This window comes from Trichophyton benhamiae (genome assembly GCF_000151125.1).
Source record: "Trichophyton benhamiae CBS 112371 chromosome Unknown Abenha-G-c-176a04.f1, whole genome shotgun sequence".
Lineage (NCBI taxonomy): Eukaryota > Fungi > Ascomycota > Eurotiomycetes > Onygenales > Arthrodermataceae > Trichophyton > Trichophyton benhamiae.
In genome coordinates this window covers 246,859-266,678 of record NW_003315107.1, presented here as the reverse complement: position 1 = coordinate 266,678, position 19,820 = coordinate 246,859, and the positions used below count along the sequence as shown (strand labels likewise).

At 50.9% G+C, this 19,820-nt stretch overlaps 8 protein-coding genes across 8 annotated transcripts; 4 read left to right on the top strand and 4 right to left on the bottom strand.

Annotated features, from left to right (window-relative positions):
• Positions 1-1,909: 1,909 nt before the first annotated feature.
• ARB_07014 (uncharacterized protein) lies at positions 1,910-3,538 on the top strand (the record flags this gene model as incomplete). Its single annotated transcript, XM_003014406.1, has 1 exon — positions 1,910-3,538. One exon carries the CDS (start codon positions 1,910-1,912, stop codon positions 3,536-3,538), a length of 1,629 nt encoding a protein of 542 aa, XP_003014452.1.
• A 352-nt stretch (positions 3,539-3,890) lies between these two features.
• On the bottom strand, positions 3,891-5,018 carry ARB_07013 (lactonohydrolase, putative; the record flags this gene model as incomplete). The annotated part of the gene is made up of 1 exon (XM_003014405.1): positions 3,891-5,018. One exon carries the CDS (start codon positions 5,016-5,018, stop codon positions 3,891-3,893), a length of 1,128 nt encoding a protein of 375 aa, XP_003014451.1.
• Positions 5,019-5,678: 660 nt separating this feature from the next.
• On the bottom strand, positions 5,679-9,347 carry ARB_07012 (uncharacterized protein; the record flags this gene model as incomplete). The annotated part of the gene is made up of 2 exons (XM_003014404.1): positions 5,679-6,836; positions 6,894-9,347. 2 exons carry the CDS (start codon positions 9,345-9,347, stop codon positions 5,679-5,681), a joined length of 3,612 nt encoding a protein of 1,203 aa, XP_003014450.1.
• A 612-nt stretch (positions 9,348-9,959) lies between these two features.
• Positions 9,960-11,278, bottom strand: ARB_07011 (uncharacterized protein; the record flags this gene model as incomplete). Its single annotated transcript, XM_003014403.1, has 2 exons — positions 9,960-10,356; positions 10,440-11,278. 2 exons carry the CDS (start codon positions 11,276-11,278, stop codon positions 9,960-9,962), a joined length of 1,236 nt encoding a protein of 411 aa, XP_003014449.1.
• Positions 11,279-11,547: 269 nt separating this feature from the next.
• Positions 11,548-12,320, top strand: ARB_07010 (uncharacterized protein; the record flags this gene model as incomplete). The annotated part of the gene is made up of 3 exons (XM_003014402.1): positions 11,548-11,556; positions 11,604-11,940; positions 12,124-12,320. The coding sequence occupies 3 exons, from the start codon at positions 11,548-11,550 to the stop codon at positions 12,318-12,320; spliced, it is 543 nt and encodes a 180-aa protein (XP_003014448.1).
• Positions 12,321-12,469: 149 nt separating this feature from the next.
• Positions 12,470-13,916, top strand: ARB_07009 (uncharacterized protein; the record flags this gene model as incomplete). The annotated part of the gene is made up of 3 exons (XM_003014401.1): positions 12,470-12,608; positions 12,676-12,790; positions 12,845-13,916. The coding sequence occupies 3 exons, from the start codon at positions 12,470-12,472 to the stop codon at positions 13,914-13,916; spliced, it is 1,326 nt and encodes a 441-aa protein (XP_003014447.1).
• A 927-nt stretch (positions 13,917-14,843) lies between these two features.
• On the bottom strand, positions 14,844-15,433 carry ARB_07008 (uncharacterized protein; the record flags this gene model as incomplete). Its single annotated transcript, XM_003014400.1, has 3 exons — positions 14,844-15,111; positions 15,136-15,279; positions 15,369-15,433. 3 exons carry the CDS (start codon positions 15,431-15,433, stop codon positions 14,844-14,846), a joined length of 477 nt encoding a protein of 158 aa, XP_003014446.1.
• Positions 15,434-16,122: 689 nt separating this feature from the next.
• ARB_07007 (uncharacterized protein) lies at positions 16,123-18,865 on the top strand (the record flags this gene model as incomplete). Its single annotated transcript, XM_003014399.1, has 3 exons — positions 16,123-18,216; positions 18,282-18,381; positions 18,453-18,865. The coding sequence occupies 3 exons, from the start codon at positions 16,123-16,125 to the stop codon at positions 18,863-18,865; spliced, it is 2,607 nt and encodes an 868-aa protein (XP_003014445.1).
• Positions 18,866-19,820: the final 955 nt, after the last annotated feature.

Below are 19,820 nucleotides of genomic sequence, written 5' to 3'. Positions count from 1 at the left end.
TTTTGGCCCTTCCAGTTTTGTTCCGTGTCTATATTTAAGTATACACTGCTTTTCGTTTGCAAGAAGGCAGGGGAAAGCGGTCCCGAAGCAAAGGGCGAAAAGGATAATAAAAAAAATATTTTAAATCAGCCGTACCTGCAGCCGAGAGCGAGTGTTAAAGTTGATCAGATCGTATCTGAGTATACTGGCACATGAAGCACGGAGTGTTTCTTTTGCAGACCCTTTCTTTTATTATTGATGAAGCCTGATATTAACGGTAAACTCCATTCCGAGGTTTCGTGGCAGCTTGCTGACGGCTTCCTGCAGTCCCGAGACAACATACGCTGGAGCAAATTGGATTAATCCATTAACAAGACGTCAAGGAAACTCCCGGGTTTGCTTTATATTCCTGGCGATATCAATGCCTTATTCCAGCAACCGAGGACTCAGCCCACCAGGAGACGTGTCACCTACGGACATTGGCTTGGGCTCTCTTCCTCGCTTTCTCTGCTGACAAGCGAGAGGATGAACAATCGAGATAGGCTGATGAGGGCGGACCAATTGCTTCAAGTTGGTTGTCATCTGGTGGGCTGGCCTTTTTTTTTAAGGCCTGTTTTTATGGGCCATGGAGCAGCTATGGGCCATATATCCCCCTATTCGACAGCGTTCGAGCAGATATCAGCGTCCATCCGAGGGCAGCAGCATGTCTAGGTAGGTAATAATAGCCACCGTAGCATAGCAACCTCGCAGCAGGTGTCCCTTGTTCTTCCTTTCATCCGTCGTCCGGTGTCCGCTAGTTATGGGACAGCAGCGCGCCCTCCAGGAGCTGGCCCTGTCTCTGGCCATCCGCGTACACCCCGAGCATGCTGTATATCTGTAGAGGCTCTTCCCGCGTCATTCAACGTATATAGGCCCTGTATCTATGCCTGTATCTGCTCTGATATCGCGGTATCTCGCTGACATCCTGGCCGTCCCGCGTCTCGGTCGACTCCACCGCGCTTGAGGATTCCCCATATGCGCCAGCTTCACCTTAATTTCGCGGTTAGCAGATCCTCCGTGCGAGATTCAGCGTCATCAACACTCGTTGAGCTGCTCCGTCGCCTGCTGCTGGCTGTGGTTTGCCGTCGCTTCTTCTCGTCTGCGTCCTCAGCCTGGCCGGCGAAGCCTTGAAAGGAGTGGCAAGGCTGGATGGCTGGCTGGCTGCGAGCTAGCCAGCTAGATAGTTAACTACAAAGAGACCCCCCCGCGCGCGTCTCTTCCCCTGCGATGACTGCAGCTTGTCCCATCCATATCCATGACCCTTGTCGCACCGCGCATGCCATACTATAGGACCTCGAATCGTACGCTATATACTCTTCGACCTGTGTGATAGTCACTAGCCGGGCCACGACGAGCCACTGGGGCGCACGATGAATCCGCCGCGGAAGCGTCCGTGGTCTGTGGCCGAGCTCTCCTCCAACCCGTCGAACCCACCGCCACCACTTGAAGCATTGCATTCTGCGCCAAATGGCTCCAGCGTCAGCGATACAGCCATGTATAGATCTCCAGACAGCTTGTCGAAGACCCCCAATACCCCTCCGGTTTCGTTTGGCATAGCTCCTCCAGAATCGCCCCAGATCAGCGTTGCGGTGACGAGCCGCAAGTCGACAGCATGTCCCGCGTGTAGGAAACAAAAGGTATAGAAAGGTTTCTACCACTGAGTATCTCCATAGAACACTGCTGATATATATTGACAGACCAAATGTGTTATGGACGATGACACTCCACCGTGTAAACGCTGTGCGGAGCGAGGTCTGGAATGTTCACCAAACAAGTCTATTCAGGATATTGTGGTGGAACAGGCTAGGTATGATATATATATATACACCGGCATCTATATATACAGGGCTGCAGGCGCTAATGTATGCACTTCTACAGGTGGAATTCTCGGATGAACCGTTATTTCTCGCACCTTCAAACGGCCCTAAATGAAGCTAGGGCAGCATTATCACTACCTCCTGTATCTGCAGTTGATGAGTTGAGCATGAAAGAGGAAGATAGCAAAGCCTCCCAGCGTGAACAGGCTGATGAACAACCCAATACGTTGGAGGTTGCCATGGAGCAAGATACACTCGCCTCCGCCCCAATGCGGTCTCTCTATGAAGTCACCAAGTCCAGCGAGGTGCACGAAAAGACCACCCAGTTTTCAGGCTTGGTCATGGAGCCAGACTTTGTCTCTCGGGGAGTAATTACCGAAGCAGAAGCTGGTCAGCTTACCAAAACATACCTGACCCGACTGGACCACTTCTTTTATGACCACCTACAAAAATACGCAGACATCAGCGAGGTACGCAAGACATCTACACTACTTGCATTAACCCTATGCACAGTAGCAGCTCTGCATGACCCTCTGGGTACAGATGCCTATGATAAGTTGAGCAGAGAGCTCCGCAGCGTAACATCGTCACTCATGTTTCGTACTCATTTGGGGGTAGAGGATATCAAGGCCCTGTGTATGGGCTCGTACTGGCTGGGGAATCTGACTTGGGTTCTGTCTGGTCTCGTCCTTAGAAAAGCAATTGGGATGCAGTACCATACGGCGCATATGAATCAGCCACAGACCGATAAAGAAGGGTTCGGCAAGTCACAGATGTGGCTATTGATATTTTTAGCCAATGAGCAAATATCGATACTCCACGGCTCTCCAGCCTGTGGTGTGGAGCCTGGATATATCAACTGGAAGAATCACCTGGCCTCCCCCTTTTCAGGGGAGATAGACCTGAGGTTAATCAGTCATATTGACCTCCTTTTACTTTTGGGAAAGGTACGGCAGACGTATGGGGTGGATGCAATGAAACCTATCCCCCTATCACTCATCCCACAACTTCGAGATTACCTTGCACAATTAGACAGATGGTCCCAGGCATGGACGGGAAGACTAGCAAGGAACAAATGGCTTGGAAACTTTCCATCTCAGGCTGTTAAACTGCATTTCCGATTTGCAAAGTTCTTTATATGCTCCCATGCATTCCGAGGGTTAAACGTGGAAGCTGCCCACGTACCACTCGCTCCAGAGCTACAGGAAATTGCAGGCAGTGCAGTTGCAACGGCAATCTCCATTCTCGAACTGCTTATTGAATCTGACGAACTACGTGCGTACCTTGTTGGAATCCCGCATTATTTCCACACTATGTTTGCGTTTGCGGCTGTCTTTCTTCTCAAGGTTGCCACACGTAATAGACAGCATGTGCATGTTGATACACAGCTGGTGTTTCGGATTAGTCGACGCGTTCTGGAAGTGTTTCAACACTGTCCTTGCGCCAAACAGCACCTTGTGCATCGCATTGCTCAGGGGCTCCAGGAGATGATCGAGCGTTGTGAAGGTCAAATCGCAACTGAAAGCTCCGGCCACCCTGTAAACCGAGTTCTAAACCGGGAGCCACCTATCCCGGCCTCCATGCCTCCTCCACCCACAACCTCAAACCCCGAGATCGGATCCCAGGATATGCTTTCGTGGTTTAACCTGGAGAACTTTGACTTCCTTTCTATGTCACCTCCTACCTGGAACACCGAGTTTTAGTATCAAAATAGCTGGCACGCTCAGACACCACATTTTGAACGAGCCCCTGATGTTTAGAATCTGTCTCGACGTATGGTTAGTTGCGTGCTGTATATTACCATGTACATTTGCATTTTTCCGTTTGTATCCTGATGTTTGTTCCCTTGCTAGATATCCTCCACCGTTTGTTGGGCATATATATGGTGAAATAAATTTGACGAATGTGACCGGATGTCACAACTTAAATGCAAAACTGGTTATAACCATATAACTTCATGTTATTTTTAACCCTTTATACGTTGTAAACTTGCAATTTAGGTATGAGCACAAAATACCAGCGATTCAAGGATTATCTCCAGACCGTGTATCATCCCTACTCGCACTCAATCTTAACCAAGGCCCCTTTTGCTTTAACTTTGCAGAAGTACAGGTCCTTCTCGCTGAACATCCAGATACCACCCTTGACGAAGCAGAAGTTCGCCGTGGTGCATCCAACAATTATCTTGCCAACAAGAGTCCCATCCGGGGCCCAAACATGAACTCCATCTCCACAGCCGGAATACACATACCCATTCTCATCACATTTGATCCCATCAGGCACCCCCGAATCACAAAACGCAAACATCCTCCGGTTGACAATCCGGGTGCCTCCATCAACCACGTCATAGACATATATCGTCCCAGCGTTTTGATACTTGGCTTGGAACTTGCGTCCGTTTCCGGAATAGCTTCGAGCCTTGACGGCCCCCGTATCAGTGACGTATAGCAAGGTATAGTCAGGGTTAAAGCAGAGCCCATTGCACATATCAAATCCATCCGCTAGAACGTAGCAGTCCTTTGTAGAAGGTCTAAATCTGTACACCTGCGCTGGTAGGACGGGCTCAGGGCGGAAACCCTGCTCAAAGCCATACGTTGGGTCCGTAAACCAAACGTCTCCTGTGCCATGGTGGATCACGACATCGTTGACAGAGGAGAACTCTCGGCCGTAAAAGTTGTTGAGAAGAATCTCGGACTCCTTGGTAACTGGATTAACTAGCACAAGGGCGGATGGGGTTGACTGGTCACCCTGGGAGCAATAGAGGAGACGATCTGGCTCGTCGCCCCCGTTTCCAGCACCAGAGGAATGGGTAGACGCAGTCTTCCCAGGATAACTGCATGCTCCATTCGCCTGCACGACATCTGGATAGTCGAGTTTCTCGATTTCATGCGTGTCACAGTTTATGGCGTATAGATCGATGGGATCGCATGTCTGGAAGTTGGAAGTGAAATACACGGAGTTGGTCTCGCGGATGTATACGCCTGCTTCATGAGCGAACTGCTCTCCTTTCTCCCTTCGCTCGTCGACTAGCTGTATCTTTGGATCCGAGCCCACGACGTCTCCGATGAACCGCTCATCGTAGACACAAAACGAGGGTGTCTTGCTCAAGGAGCGGGCATACTCAGGGTCCTTGACGGCGCGGGGCTTGTCAACATGGACTATTGTTGAGATTTCTTCTTTCATTATTATTTTCTCTTCTGGTATCCCTTGATGCGCGACTGAGGGGCTTCCACTTATCCTTGTCTAGATCTCAGTATCTCATCTTCTACTCCATATAGCGGTGTTGGGATGGGGTGGTTGGTGATTTCTTGGTTGAGCGGACGTTGATCAGTTGGAAAATTGGTACACTAAATCGGGCTGTGCTTAGCTTCTCCACCGGGTAGCTAGCTAGCTAGCAAGCTGGCTGGCCTGACTGACTATTATAAAACAGGGTTAATCAAGAAAATGAAGCTGGTTAAAAGTACACATATTGGTGATGAAAGATTGCCGGGTCGTTGGTTGCCAAAGGAAAAAGGGGGAGAACAGCAACAAAAAACGCCAGTGCAACATGAGATTATTATTTTTTTGGTTGAAAATTGCAGTTCCATATCACAAAGGACGTTGCTATCTGGAAGACTCAAGAAAGACAGAAGGTAGGGAAGTGGAATACAGGGGGAAGCAAGGGTAAATGGAAATGCAAGTGACCGCTTTGATATTCCGGAATAACATTCACACGACGCCACCGTTAAATAACACGAGAAATGGGAAGGAAATTGTTGTAGGTTATACGCAAGAAGACGAATTGAGTATGCAGTATCCGTACGGAGTACATAGTCCGAGTAAATAGAAGGCGACAGGAGGAGCTCACTCCTCCTCTTCTTCCTCTTCGGCGGCCTTCATATCAACATCCTTGTCAGCTTCGTCTCCAGCTGCCGGAGATTTCTCGTCAAAGAGGTCGTCGTTATCATCATCTCCGGCAGGGGTAGCTGCTTTCGGCTCCTCGTCCTCGTCCTCGTCATCTTCAATTCGCAAATTGGCTTTCTTTCTTCGTCGTTGAACAAGGTCGTCTTCGTCCTCGTCGTCATCGTTTCGAGCTGCTGGCGGCGAGCTGGCCTTGTCGCCGTTAACTTCAGCAGCGGCTTCTGCATCGCTGTCGGAGTCAACGACAATTTCAGTGCTCTTGTATTTGTTCGACTTTGCGTTTCCGCGTCGTTCAAGACGTCTTCTCTTTCGGGGGGCAGCAGTGCGTTCTTCCCCTTCATCAGACGATGAACCGGAGCGTTGTGGTTCACTGTCTTGTCTTTTCTTCTCTGCGTCTGCCTTCTTCTTTCGTTTGCCGCCCTTGGATTTCTTTTGTTGCCGTTTATACCGTTCTCCGGTTTCACTGTCAGTAGTGTATTCGGCAGCTTCCCTGGCCCTCTCTTCATCAATGCGGATAGCAGTGAGCCGCTCAGCTTCTTCAATCATGAGCTGGCGCTCTTCAGCGATCTGTCGCTTCCTTTCCTTTTCTGCCTCTTCGGCCTTGCGTTTCTCCTCTTCACGACGCTTCAATTCTGCGTCACGGAGCTCTCGGGCCTGCTGCAATTTGGCGGCATTCTTCTCTTCGTATTCCTTTTGGCTCTGAAGAGTTCGCTGAAGTTGATTACGGATAGTGTTTCTACCCATAGTTGCTCGAGATTCTAGTGAACTGCGAGGATAAGGTGGGTTCTTTGAGCTGGCAATCTTGTCGAAGGCTTCAATTGCTGCCGTTAGGCCATTCATTGCCTCTTCAACATCTTCAGATGACTTCTGGCCTTCAGGAAGACTGATTGCAAGGAGAGCTATCTCGTTCTGAACAAAAGCAATGTTGAACTCGAGATGTATTTGGTCAGGGGCAGCGGAGCGGGCGCGCTCCGCATATTCCAGCGCTGTCTTCATGGCCGTCAGGTTTTGCTCCTGCTTGCCCTTGAGGAACCAGACACGGCCGAGACAGGCAAGGATCTGAGCATCTCTGGCTCTATCCTTTGAGAGTGAGATTTCATACTATCCGCTGGTTAGTATCATAGAAAGTAAGATAAAGTAATGTCTGAAGTAACATACGTTTTCAATAGACTTGGTGAACTGTCTCAGCTCTGCAAAAACGTGGCCCAGGTTCAGGTATACAGTTGAGTCACGTAGAGTGTCTCGGACTTTTGAGAATATCTGGACAGCGGTCGAGTAATCTTTGCGGTCATCAACCAAAGCAATGGCGATACCTTGAGCTGCGTAAGCGTTCTTTGGATCAAGCTGAAGAGCTTTGTCAAAGAATTCAACAGCCTTCTCATATATCTTGTGCCGTTTCTCTTTTTCCTGTTCACCGTCTCGTCTCATATCTCGACCTGTAAGGAGATACAGGTTACCCATTCCTGTTAGGGCGTACCGGTCATGCTTGTCGTAACCCTGTAGAGTATGCTTGTAATGCCGCTGCTCATGGTCCTCTGCTAGGTTGGCAACACGGCGCTTTGTCTTGTTGAGATACCAACCATAAAGTGCCCGCACTTCCATGTTGGACGCTTCTGTCTCGTAAAGCTTGGTCATCTTCTTTGAGCCTTCACCGCTGGGATCTTGACGGAGAGAAATATAAGTGAGTCTGGCGTTGGCTTCGACATAATCACTATGTCTCTCAAGCAACCCTTCGTAAACCTTTTTGGCTTCATCTAGCATGCCTGCTGCCTCATATGTCCGGGCAAGGTTATAGCTGATGGTAGTAACATATGCATCAGTGTCGGAGGCGTCTTCACGTTCCTGCGCTTGTACACATGCATTCAAAGCAGTTTGGAGCATGGTCCTAGCCGGCTCAATCTTGTCGGCCTGGTAGAGGAAGCAGCCGATATTATTAAGTAGCTGAGGCGAGAGCCTCTCGCGAAGAATATCAGTCATGGCCTGTTCGCCTTCAACATTTTCTGGCTTTTCATCATCGGGAATTTGAGCCAGCTGCATTTCTTCAACCTGGTTGAGGCATTGCATGCTCTTGTCCGGCGCAGAAGTCTCGTACAACCTAGCAAGGTAGAGCAAGACAGACTCGTCTGGAGTGAGTTTCTTCTTGTCAGCTTTCCAGGAGGTTCGTACAGATTCGAGTAGCGAGATCGCCTTCTTAGCTTCTGCCGACTTGTCTTCCTTCGAATTGGCTGCCGCAAACACTTCATCTGCATAAAGAGATCCGAGAAGAGCCATGGCTTCGGGGTTTTTTGTCTGTTGAATGATCTTTTCTAGACGGAATTTTGCACCATCAAAGTCCTTCCTCCTGACCAGCATCTGGACTGCACCAAATTTAGCCGGAGGGTATCCCTTATCTGCTCCACCTCTTGCTTGGTCTGATCTGTTATAATACTCCAGCGCTCGTTCCGGATCACCTTCAGTGTGCTCCTTTCTAGCTAGTAGATACCAGCCATCACTTGCAATAGCATTGACATCCGTAAGCTCAATAGCTTTGCGTGCAAGGGCTTCGACAGTTGGGAAATGTTTTCGTAGAAGGAAATAGCTGCCGAACGTGGCACAGGTCATCGGATATTCCTTGTCAAGTTTGAAGGCCTTCTGGGTGTATTGAGTCATAGCAGTCTTGTAAAGCGAACTGAATTCTGGATCGCTTGTCGAATGGCGAGAACTGTCATGTAGATAGTATGCAGCCAAAAGGATATTAGCGGCCTTTGAATCAGGGTTCAACGACAGGGCCCTGTTCCATGCCACCTTTGCCTGATCTTTGAAATCAAGCTGCCAAAGACAGCATCCAATTCCAATTCTCGGATCAGGGTCTCTCATGCTAGGCATCTTCACCAAAGCCTCCTGGTATCCTTCCAAAGCCTCAGCATAACGCCCAAGCATATAGTTTGCTCTCGCGCGACCCAAAATAGCCATAATGTTCCGGCCTCCAAACGCCTTTGCAGACTCGTCAAAACACTTTATGGCTTGCTGAAGCGACTCAACTCGTTCCGAAGTGTCAATGGTACCGGGTCTGAGAGGCTTCGAAGGAGGTTGAAGTGATGCACGCAGGATAGAAAGCACACCGCGAGCAAGAAACAAGGGAGGAAAAGCAGGGTTCAAGCGTGAAGCCTCGTTCAAAGTCGCCGTAGCAGCCTGTAAGTAAAACTCCTTCGTCTTTGCCTCGGAATGCAGCTGGCCCTCTGGAGCAACTCGAGGAGCCTGTCTGCTCTTGATCAGGTACAGCCAGCAGATCCAGCCTAGCAAGCTGAGCCTTTCCTTTGTAGCGCCGTGCGCAAGGGAGGCAAGGCCACGGGTAAGAATCTCAATAGCATGATCAATTTGCTTCTGTTTAGCGTATGCCAGGGCGATAATAACCCAGAAGTTCTTCGCGGCTTTTTCGTTGTCTAGTAGGGTACAGAGCTCTGTAGGGTCGTCGGGGAGTTCTTGTAAGCTGATTTCGACCTCGCTGTCGAAAGTAGAGGCTGGAATATCAACGGCGGAAGGGATATCGGAGAAACGACCAGTGTCTTTGACCATGGTATCCGGCCCGTTTGCGCTGCTGCCGTTGGCAAGGCCGTTCTGAAGGGGCGCCATGACGGGGCGCGCAAAGGGTGCTGCTCGTTGCTTGTCGAGGCGAGAAGAAACTGATTAGGAGAGCAGGGAGAAACAGGAAGATCTCATCGTCTGCTCGGTGAAGGATGGCTCGACTCTCGAGGGAGAGACTGGATTCGCCTCTTGCGCAGAGGAAGAGAATGAAGAGGACGAGCTGAAAGCGACGGAAGCAACACTTGGGATTTTGTTCGTCTTTTTGATATACGAAAGTCGAAGCTCCAGTAGAAAAGCTTGGCATCACGTGATGATATCAAGACGGGAGGACAGGACAAGACAAGGCGGAGGGCGGCGAGGTATAGAATAGGACGAAGGACAATAGAAGGAATAAGAAGCGAGGAAGAGAGTACTCCGTAATAGGGATATAATGTAATGTCCGTGGGGACTGGTAGCTATTATGGTGTTTAAGAATTCGTGCCTCCGTCGCCAGCCAACGCCCAAGTAAGCTCTATGCCATCCATCATAACTTCTCCCCCTTGCCCTTGATCAACTTGAACGCCTCCAAAAAAAGTGAGATAAAACGGGGGAATAAGCGTTTAAAAGGGTAAAGAAAAAAGACATCGCTATTGTAATTCCCAGGTAAGAGCATAAAGTCATTCAGCCGTAATACCGTCGGTAAATATGAATAAGAAAAGCAATGAAAGCAGGAACGGCAAACACCCTGCAAATCTCGGCCCAATAATTAAGTCGGACCACACCCTCGACGTATCCGTAATTCTTGCCAGAGGTGGTCTGGATATCAGGACTGTTTGGGTCCATCTCTACGAGGTCTGAATTCTCAAAGGGCGGGAATTTGCCAGTTTCAATAAAAGTGTCCAAGAGTTCGTCCTTCTCGGCCCAGCGCTCAAATAGCCAGGCTTCAAATTCCTCTTGGCTCTCCAGCGGGATATCATCAAATGCAAAGCGTCTCCAATAAAAGTTAACAACCCTTGGCGGGCGACACTTGAGATAGGTAGAGCGAATGGTGAAGTAGCTATCGGGAAAGCTTCCCTTTCTATACGAAAATGTTAGTGTCTCAATAATGCATAGATAGTAGCTGTATTGCGTATTGTTGCGCGAAGTAATTGAAAAACTTACGGTGGACCTTCATATGCCATAGTACAGTCGTAGACATATTCGACACTGCCCCTGAGCTGCTGAAGGCAGAAATAAAGCCCCGTGGAGCGTGGATGAAGCTCATGCTTGAGTGGAGCGATGCCCTTCTTCTCTCCATAAGCATCGCTGACTTGTTTGGTATGCAGTGACAGGTTTGTCCCCTCAGGGAAGATGAGCAGCCACATGGGGTCGAATTTAGGTTTGCCAGATGAAGACTTTCCGCGCTTGATGGAGAGCTTGCTCAGACGATGCTGCAGCCTGGGCTTGTCTGCCATCCACTTGCGGGCCATAAAGATGAACCCGTAGAGGGTCATGCCCTGACCAACCAACGGGATATATTTGAGTGACTCCTTGAGAATGATATAGATGTGGCCATGCATCTTGTTGGTGTAAGTCACCCACCAGAGGTACAGCCAGTCCGTGTAGACCTGGTGGTTTGCGATCAGGACCAGACGTTCAGGGAAGTTAGTTCTGATGCCTCCGTTGGATGTGAGAGTGACCTGGCCGAGGACACTGCGGTCACCACTGATGCGCACCGGGGTCGGGGCACTCCACTCGGTCAGCGCGGTGATGGCGAGGCCAAAGGACTCCTTGGTCAGGGCGATCCATGCATTAAAGTACTCTTTCTTGATGACATAGAGCGGCAGGCCGACGACCTGGGCTACCACGATGCAGGTGCAGCAGCAGCAGAACCAGGCAACTATGAGAAAGCTGCGGACAAGCTGGACGAGGATGCCATAGTTTGCCGGCTCTCGTTCGTACATATGTCTTGATGACTTCTTCAGTTCGGGTCTTGCGCTGTTCCTGGCCTGTGAAGCCATCTTTCGGTGTCTTGCTCGGGGCATCAACAGTGAGTAGTAGTAAGAGGGAGTTAGCTGTTGATCTTCGACGTTGTAGCCCGGGCTGAGTCTTATATCAAGCTTCTTTTTTTTCCTTCTTCTCAGATCCCAGGCCAGGATGCCGCAGCGTTCCGAGGCTGCTAGCTAGCAGATCGCTGGTTCTTATAACAAGCAAAAGCAAGCTCTAGAGGCACAGCTAGCCACGTGTTAACCAAGTGTGATGCCGTCACTCTCACAAACAAGCCTGTGAGATGGTTAAAGTAAGCAGCTATAGATGTGAGAAGTGAACAAAAACAAAGAGAGACAGAGAGACAAAGGAAAGTCTGAAGTTCTGGGACTGGCCGTCTTGCTGCCTGACAACAACTCTGGAGGCAACAAATTGGCAAGCACTGCCCCTTCGTTAGTCCTGGCTTGGTTGCTTACACCAAGTTGGCTCCTCCAAGCTCTTGTTTCCCTAGGTTCTTCTCTTTTACTTCTACTTTTTGTCTCTTCTGACCTTTTCCACGGCGTCCTACTCTTGTCCTACCATGCTGCCACACTTCCATCTCCCCGTCTTTCTTTCTGCTTCTTCTTCTTCTTCTTCTTCTTCTTCGTAATATCAAACTTGGCCTTTTTTTCTACTATCAATAAAAAGTTAAAACAAAGTGCGGCCCAAGCGTCGCTGAGTAATCAACGGAAAGTATAAACTATAATCCGGAAATAGTAATCATGTGACTTCGGGACTTGGCGTCGTGAGGTCATAAGAAAAAGCCGAAAAGAACGACGAAAGGAAGCAAAAGAAAGAGACCAGAGACGAAAGTTCAGGATGCTGGCATAGACGGCGGTAGACGGAGCTGAACAGCTGTTTGACGTACCTGGGCCATGCCTATCCATCGGTGTAAGGGTTTCACCTGATCGCATCGAACGGAGGAGAGACCAGTTCCTCTGGATGGAGAGCCTCAAGATATCGAGGCGCTTGCGGAAGAGGAGTCAGAAGAGCCAGGAGAGCCAGAAGAGCGAGAAGGGGCCGAAAAAGGGATACTAACATACATACTGTATGGTCCCATTTATTCCTTCATGCATAGCCAGAATCTATACTGATAAGCCATAGATATAGTCATAGCACACACACTGTCACACGCCCTTCCACTGGAAAATAAAAAAAAAAGAACAAGTCATATCTCAACTGTTGCAATGAAGCGTTGTACCAATATATCGGCTGCTATAGCCTCTCCCTATTCCGTCTTCCGTCGCCAATTCTCTGCGAGCTCGAGGTTGAGACAGATAGAAGACATCCGAACCCTTCCTGGGAGGGTGTTTCCAAAATATGAAGGTGTGCGTTGGTCCTTTAGCTGGTATTCTGCCTTCTGACTGCTAACCATGAGATAATCTACGAATAGAGTCCGGAGGAAGTGATTTACTTGCTCTGAAATGGCCTGGGCCGCCCAGGAACATTCTGTTGATGAAAAAGAAGGGTGCTCCGGAAGTGACTCAGTCGGTGGTTGAGTTCGCAAAGTATGTTCTAAAATGATGGAGAAAAGGGGGAAGCGGTACTGACAATGGTTATAGCCATATAAAATCGAACTATTCGCCGATATCAGTGATACTTGAACGAGATACGGCCACGGAGATACACGACTCCCTCCCGTTTCCGGTATATACCAATCTGGTCGAGTCATCGATACCTCCGGAAAAGGTAGACCTGATAGTAACGTTGGGCGGAGATGGAACCATTCTACGGGCGTCTTCACTGTTTGCAACATCCAAGATCGTACCGCCGATACTCTCGTTCAGCATGGGCACGCTGGGATTCCTAGGAGAGTGGAAATTCTCAGAATACAAGGGAGCGTTTCGGGAGGTTTACATGTCTGGTGCCGGAATTGGCGAGCGAGCTCCCTCTCTTGTCGAAAATGGAGAAAGCAATGGTATCTCTACTGCTGCTGCTGATGCTGCTGATGCAGGTGGAGGGTGGTCGACGCTACGGGGAAAATCGATGGGAATGTCACGCAGTGCACGTATCCTGGTCCGCAGCCGGCTACGAGTAGGAGTGTTCACACCGGACGGCGAAGCAGTACACAGCAACGGGGTGACGCTGACCTCGCCCAAGGAAGCGGACACGGGCGTCTATGCAATGAACGAGGTAGTCATCCACCGCGGCCGACAGCCTCATCTGGCGATTGTGGAGGTCTTTGTTGGCGGCCGTTTCCTGACCGAAGCAGTAGCGGACGGGATGATCGTTGCGACACCCACAGGCAGCACAGCGTACAGCCTCTCATGCGGCGGGAGCATCATCCACCCTCTCGTCTCTTCCCTGCTGCTTACACCGATCTGTGCACGAAGTCTAAGTTTCCGGTCCCTGGTCGTGCCATCCAGAACACCGGTGACGCTCCGGCTCAGCGAGAAGAATCGTGGCCGGGAAGTCGAGGTGAGCATAGACGGGGTGACCATGAGCGAGGGCCTGCGAGTGGGCATGGAAGTGCGTGTCTGGGGCGAGGACATCCGGGTCGTCGACGGTGCCTGGTACGGTGGTGTGCCGTGTGTGATGCGCAAGACTGTTGGCGAGGGCGGCGCTGCTGACGGCTGGGTAGGGGGTCTGAACGGCCTTTTGAAATTCAACTACCCCTTTGGATCGGAGTCATGATATAATATGTTAGACTCTGGCTCACAGACATGTTTATCCTGGTTCGTTCGTTCTCTTCTCTTTTTTTTTTTTTTTTTTTTGCTTCCTATCTTGGCCTGCATATAAATGTACGAGCTTTTGCTCTCTCTCTCTCTGCCGTTGGTGATCTTCCGCCATAATATACCGGATCCCTGTGTTAATCCACGCCTTTTCGCCTCTGGTCCTTGGAAATCCTCGAGGAATATCATCAATATTGTCCCATAGCAAGTTCTCCTTTGGCTCCTTTGCTGTCTTTAACCCCCCCTTCTTTTTTTTTTCTTCTTTTCTTTCCTGCGGTCCCAATCCTACACGTCTACTGAAACCGCTTAAAATTGGACAAATCGTACTACCATCTCTGCTGTGGATGTAGCGTGCGTATATTATATATGGAACATGCCTCCATATCCCGTCTCGTCTCTGCGTGTCTCAACGGGCTCTCGAGGAGAAAAGAAATAGGGGAGAGGGGGGCTAGCCAGTTTATATATATAACCAGCTACGCCGGAAGTTGAAACAGTTTTAACGTAGCTTGATGCATGTAAGGCATGTATGTACCCGCACTCCATAGTTCGAACCGCATGCATGCTCCAGTCACTACTGCAGCGTAAGAGGGACAAGTTCAACCGCAATGCATCGACGGTACTGCGTAGGCAGGCCCGGCTCTGTTGCACCGGAGCAGAAATATATTGGCTGGTCCTCGAGCCTGGATCTGATAGATAGAAGAGCCATGGAAAGGGAGAAGACCTTCTTCCCCCCTCCCCCCTTTCCCCTGGATGGTCGGCATCATCCACCACAACTTCGCCCCAGGAACTCCGCCTATGAGGAGGTTGACTAAAATCCAACTTTGGTCAGGGGGGGCTAAGTTGTACCCTGTAGTTAACAGAGGGTCCTGGAGCTGTTGCTGTCGATATGTTACTGTGCTCCCGCTGAGCGAGCAGCCGGCATAGAGTTGACTACTCCATGCGCAGTAGCAGTAGCAGCAGCAGTAGTAGTAGCATCCCGCCCTGCAACGTCTCCCCCAGCAGGCAAATTGAGCAGCGAACGGTGAATGGCCACAGCAGCGAGTCTTGTCTGGTTCTGCTCCTCCTCTGCGTCCCTCTTGATGCCCGTCTCCGGGCCTGTTTTATAAGCTGGGAGGCCCACCCGGCGGCACGACTCCTCCCTCCGGCGGAGCAGGGGACTGTATCACTTTTGCCCGTCAAACCAGCAACCAATATAATCCTGTGGGTAGGCAGGGGACAGCTTGCTGGCTCGAGTCGACGCCGACCGAGCCTTTCCCGGCTTCTTCGTCTTCTTCTCGTTCTTCTTCTTCTTCTTCTCCTTCTTCTGCTCGTCTCGTCGTCGCTGCCTGGAGCAATATCAAGCCCGTCTTGCTGTCCCTTTCCCGCAGCCGAGTTGATCGCTCCCTAGCGCCCCCCTGGCCGACAATTGACTGACCACCGCCGCCTCTTTGCTCTGCCGTCGAGTCGAGCGTCTCGCTTCTGATACGCCATCACCGCCATCCTCGACCTTTATTCCCGTCCTCAACTTTGTCGTCCTCGTCGTCCTCGTCGTCCTCGTCGTCGTCGCTTGTTCCTCGCGTCGTCGTCCTGCCCGGCGTGGTCCTCCAGCGGCCTGTTGTTGTTTGCTGTCTCTGCCCAACCGCCTCAAAAACCGAAACCGGATCTTCCTCCCCTTCGCCCCCCCCCCTAAAAGCCACCTGAAAACCCACCCTTCTCGCTCTCCCTCACGCGCAACGCAAAAGACCGCCCCAACTCCTCGACCCGGCGCCTCTCTGCTGCTACCAGTGGCAGGTCGTGTTGCCGGATGTCCTGCTGAGTCTTTGCTCTCTCACTCTGCGGAAAGCATGGCTTCGTCTCCAAAGTGAGTCCCCCTCCTGTCTGTCTGTCTGTCTGTCTGTCTGTCTGCTCTGCCCCTCGGGAAACGGCGCGAGCGTTGTTAGGGAACCCATGTCGAGCGCCAGCAGCGAGGAAAAAGCAAGCAGGACGGGAATAACAACTTCTGCGGCCTTGGATTCGTCGTGTGCGGAGAGCAGAGCAGGCAGACGACACCCCAGAGACGCCCTCATCCGGACTGCGTTTGTTGCTAACGAGACCGCCTATCCAGCATGTATTCGCGCGAGCAGTTCATGAACCCAGGGCCGGCGCCTCGCCCGCCTACAGACCGGCCGCAGCTGAGCTCGGTGTCGACCATGGCCGCCGTCAACTCGGCGGCGACGACGTTCGACCGGATGAACATCAATTCGCCGTCGACGCCCGCGCTCTCGATATTCCCCAACTCCTCCTCGCTCTCGCTGAGCCAGAAGACGACCGGCCAGGGCGGCGTGGCCGTCATCAAGGAGGGCTACGTGCGGTGCAAGGAGGACAAGTTCCTCGCCAGCTGGAACCAGCGCTACCTCGTTCTACGCGAGTTCCGCCTCGACTTCCTCAAGAACGAGACGGGCAAGAGTGTGCTCTCCATCCAGCTCAGCAACGTCATGAACGTGACCCGGTCAGAGGATACCAAGATGGCCTTCGAGATCACCAGAGTGGCCAACCCCAAGGATGCAAATGCCCGCAGCCCGTTGGGGGGCCGGGACGTCGCTACCAAGACCATTACCTGCGAGGTCAAGAGCGACGACGAGATCTACGACTGGATCGATAAGATATACGAACGATGTCCCGGCATGGGCGGTGTCAGCAACCCGACCAACTTCAGCCACCAGATTCACGTCGGGTTTGACCCCCAGACCGGTGCCTTTGTCGGCCTCCCGCCAGAGTGGGAGAAGCTGCTCACGGCATCTGCCATTACCAAGGAAGACTACAAGAAGAACCCCCAGGCCGTCATCGAGGTGCTCGAGTTCTACTCTGACATCAAGATGCGTGAGCAGAACCCTCAGTATTTCCCGGGCATGAGCACTCCTGCCCCCGCTCCACATAACATGCAGCCTCTCCGCAGCCATGGGGGCGGTGGTAGTGGTGGTGTAGCTCCCCCCAGACCTCCTCCTCCAACTGGCCTTCAGCGTCTAGATACCAGCCAGTCTATGCGCGGACACGACGACAGATCCCCCGGCAGCGGCTCTCCTGCGCCGTCATCTTCACAGCGCAAGGCCTCGGACCCCGCTGACCGGCCATACGACCAGCAGCAGTACAGCCAGGACCGGTCCAAGGAGATGCCCCATCCAGACCAGAGGCGGAGAATGGAAGAAGAAGCTCGTCGTATTCGTGAAGCACAGAGACAGCGTGAGGAAGAACAGGCCCGCAGAGAACAGGAAGCATACAATGCCTCCTTACCCAAGACCCGAGTGCCAATTGCTCAGCAGGAGCTCGGTGGATATGGTGGTCCTCGGGAGTCACCCAGCACATCTAGCAGCAGCAGATATAACCCTTCACGACCTGCTCCCCAGGCCCCTTCAGGCGACAGAGCTCGACAGCCACAGCAGGATTCCAGACAGATGACTGCCCAGCGTCCTGCTCCCTCTCCACCCAGAAACGGGGCCCCCTCATCATCATCATCACCATCACACTCCAGAGACGATCACGGAGCTCAGCGAAGTGCTCCCCGTCCAGACCAGAGCCGACAGCAGCCTTCCAGCTCGCGTTATGCAGGAAACGACAGCCGCAGCCCAGCTCGCACCCAACCACGCCAGCCAAACGGCTCTGCTGCGTCTGGCCAGCCTCCAAGCCGTCTCCCTGCTCCTGTTCAGGCCGTTAAGCCTCTTAACGTTGCCAACAAACACGGGGCTACTACTACCACTAACAACAACAATAACAATACCAACAAGACCAACGGAGTCCCAGACGGTGTCCGTCAAGCTGAAGCCGCTCTGGCCAAGAAGCCAGACCCTTCCCGCCAAAAGGACGTCCGCATGTCAACCATGTCCGAGAGCGAGGTCATGGAGAAGCTCAGACAGGTCGTTTCAAAGGAGAACCCCAACGAGTCGTACAGCAAGCAACGAAAGATCGGGCAGGGCGCCTCTGGATCCGTGTACGTTGCTCGTGTCAAGGAGAACGCAAGCTCTCCCGTGGCCCGTGAACTGTACCGCACACACGGCCCTCGTGGACAGGTTGCTATCAAACAGATGGACCTAAGGAGCCAGCCTCGCAAGGAACTCATTGTCAACGAGATCATCGTCATGAAGGACAGCCAGCACCCGAACATTGTCAACTTCCTCGACTCATTCTTGCAGGAGTCCAGCAATGAACTGTGGGTTGTTATGGAGTTCATGGAGGGCGGTGCCTTGACCGACGTCATTGAGCAAAATCCTGTTATTCAAGAAGATCAGATCTCCACCATTTGCTACGAGGTAAGGCGCGCCCAGCTGTCTAAGCCTGCATGGTATATACACACCATTACTAACCAAGATCCTAGACATGCAAAGGCTTAGCCCATCTACACGGCCAAAACATCATCCACCGTGACATCAAGAGTGACAACGTCCTCTTGGACAGGGTAGGAAACGTGAAAATTAGTAAGCCTCCCTTCCCTTTGCCCGCTCACAAACATCATATCATAGCACCACTTACTAACACATGTTTACAGCTGATTTCGGATTCTGTGCCAAACTCACCGAGTCCAAGAGCAAGCGTGCCACAATGGTGGGAACTCCTTACTGGATGGCCCCCGAAGTCGTCAAACAGAAAGAATATGGCCCACGAGTCGACGTCTGGTCCCTCGGAATCATGGCAATTGAGCTGATCGAATCTGAACCACCATATCTGAACGAAGAACCGCTCAAGGCACTCTACCTCATTGCCACTAACGGAACCCCATGTCTCAAGAAGCCAGAGAAGCTAAGCAAGGAACTCAAGTCTTTCCTCAGCGTATGTCTTTGCGTCGATGTCCGAAGCCGTGCCTCCTCTGATGAATTACTCTCCCACGAGTTCCTCAAGAACGGATGCAGCTTGGCCAGCCTCGCCGAGCTCCTACGATTCAAGAAGAACTCTTCCAACTAACGTGACGAAACGCATACATGGAAAAAAAACTACTCCTTTTTACCTTCTTTCTCAACTCAACCAGGGGCTCTTCATCTCATCCTTCCCCGCCATTTCTCCCCTTTTTTTTATTCCATTTTCTTTCCCTGCAATTCGACCAATTCTCCTCCCCGCCTCCGTGTCCTTCTTCTCACTTCTTTTCTACTTTTTTCATGGGACGAAACGGAGGAAATATACCTCATGCACCGGGAGGAGGGGTTTTTTTTCTTGTTCTTGTTCTTGTTTTTTCCCTTTTCCTTTGCTTTCCCGCTGTATGTACTGCTCGATTTCCATTTTCCCGCCTTTTCCCATCGATCCCTTTCTCCATCTTGGTCGATTGATGATCTCTTTTCTTCATCTCCCTCATTTTCTCTTTCTTGCTTCTCTGCTTCTTTCCGACTTCTTGCTGCTCTGGGTATCTTATGGCCAAAATATACGATTCTATAATGAAACAACGATGATAAAAGGAGCACTTGGGAATCCGAACGAAGCTTTGATAGACGTCTTTTTTTTCTTTTTTTTTTTTTTTCCCCCTTTTTTGCATGCGTGGGAGCGAGAGAATAGCGAGGTCGATAATTAATTATTAGCTAGCGAAGTGATTCGTTGCTTTGTTTTAATCGGCGATTCAAAGACCTGCACTGCCCTGCCTGCACCTGCTTATGACCTCTTTCCTTAATTGGCCCTTCAGGGCGTTGATCAAAATAACTTAGGATTAATCAATAGTTTCTTATACGATGCTATTTCTAAGTAATGAAAAATACTTTATACTTGCACTGTTTAATTCAGAATCCTCATCTTCCGATTTGATATTCATACTTCAGAAGTCCAGAGAGAAAGCAAGAAGAAAAAAAAATTCATTGCTCATGAACCATAACTGGCATATAATGCTATCTACACATCTTCTCACGTAAACCCACCGGGATATAACAGTTAAAAA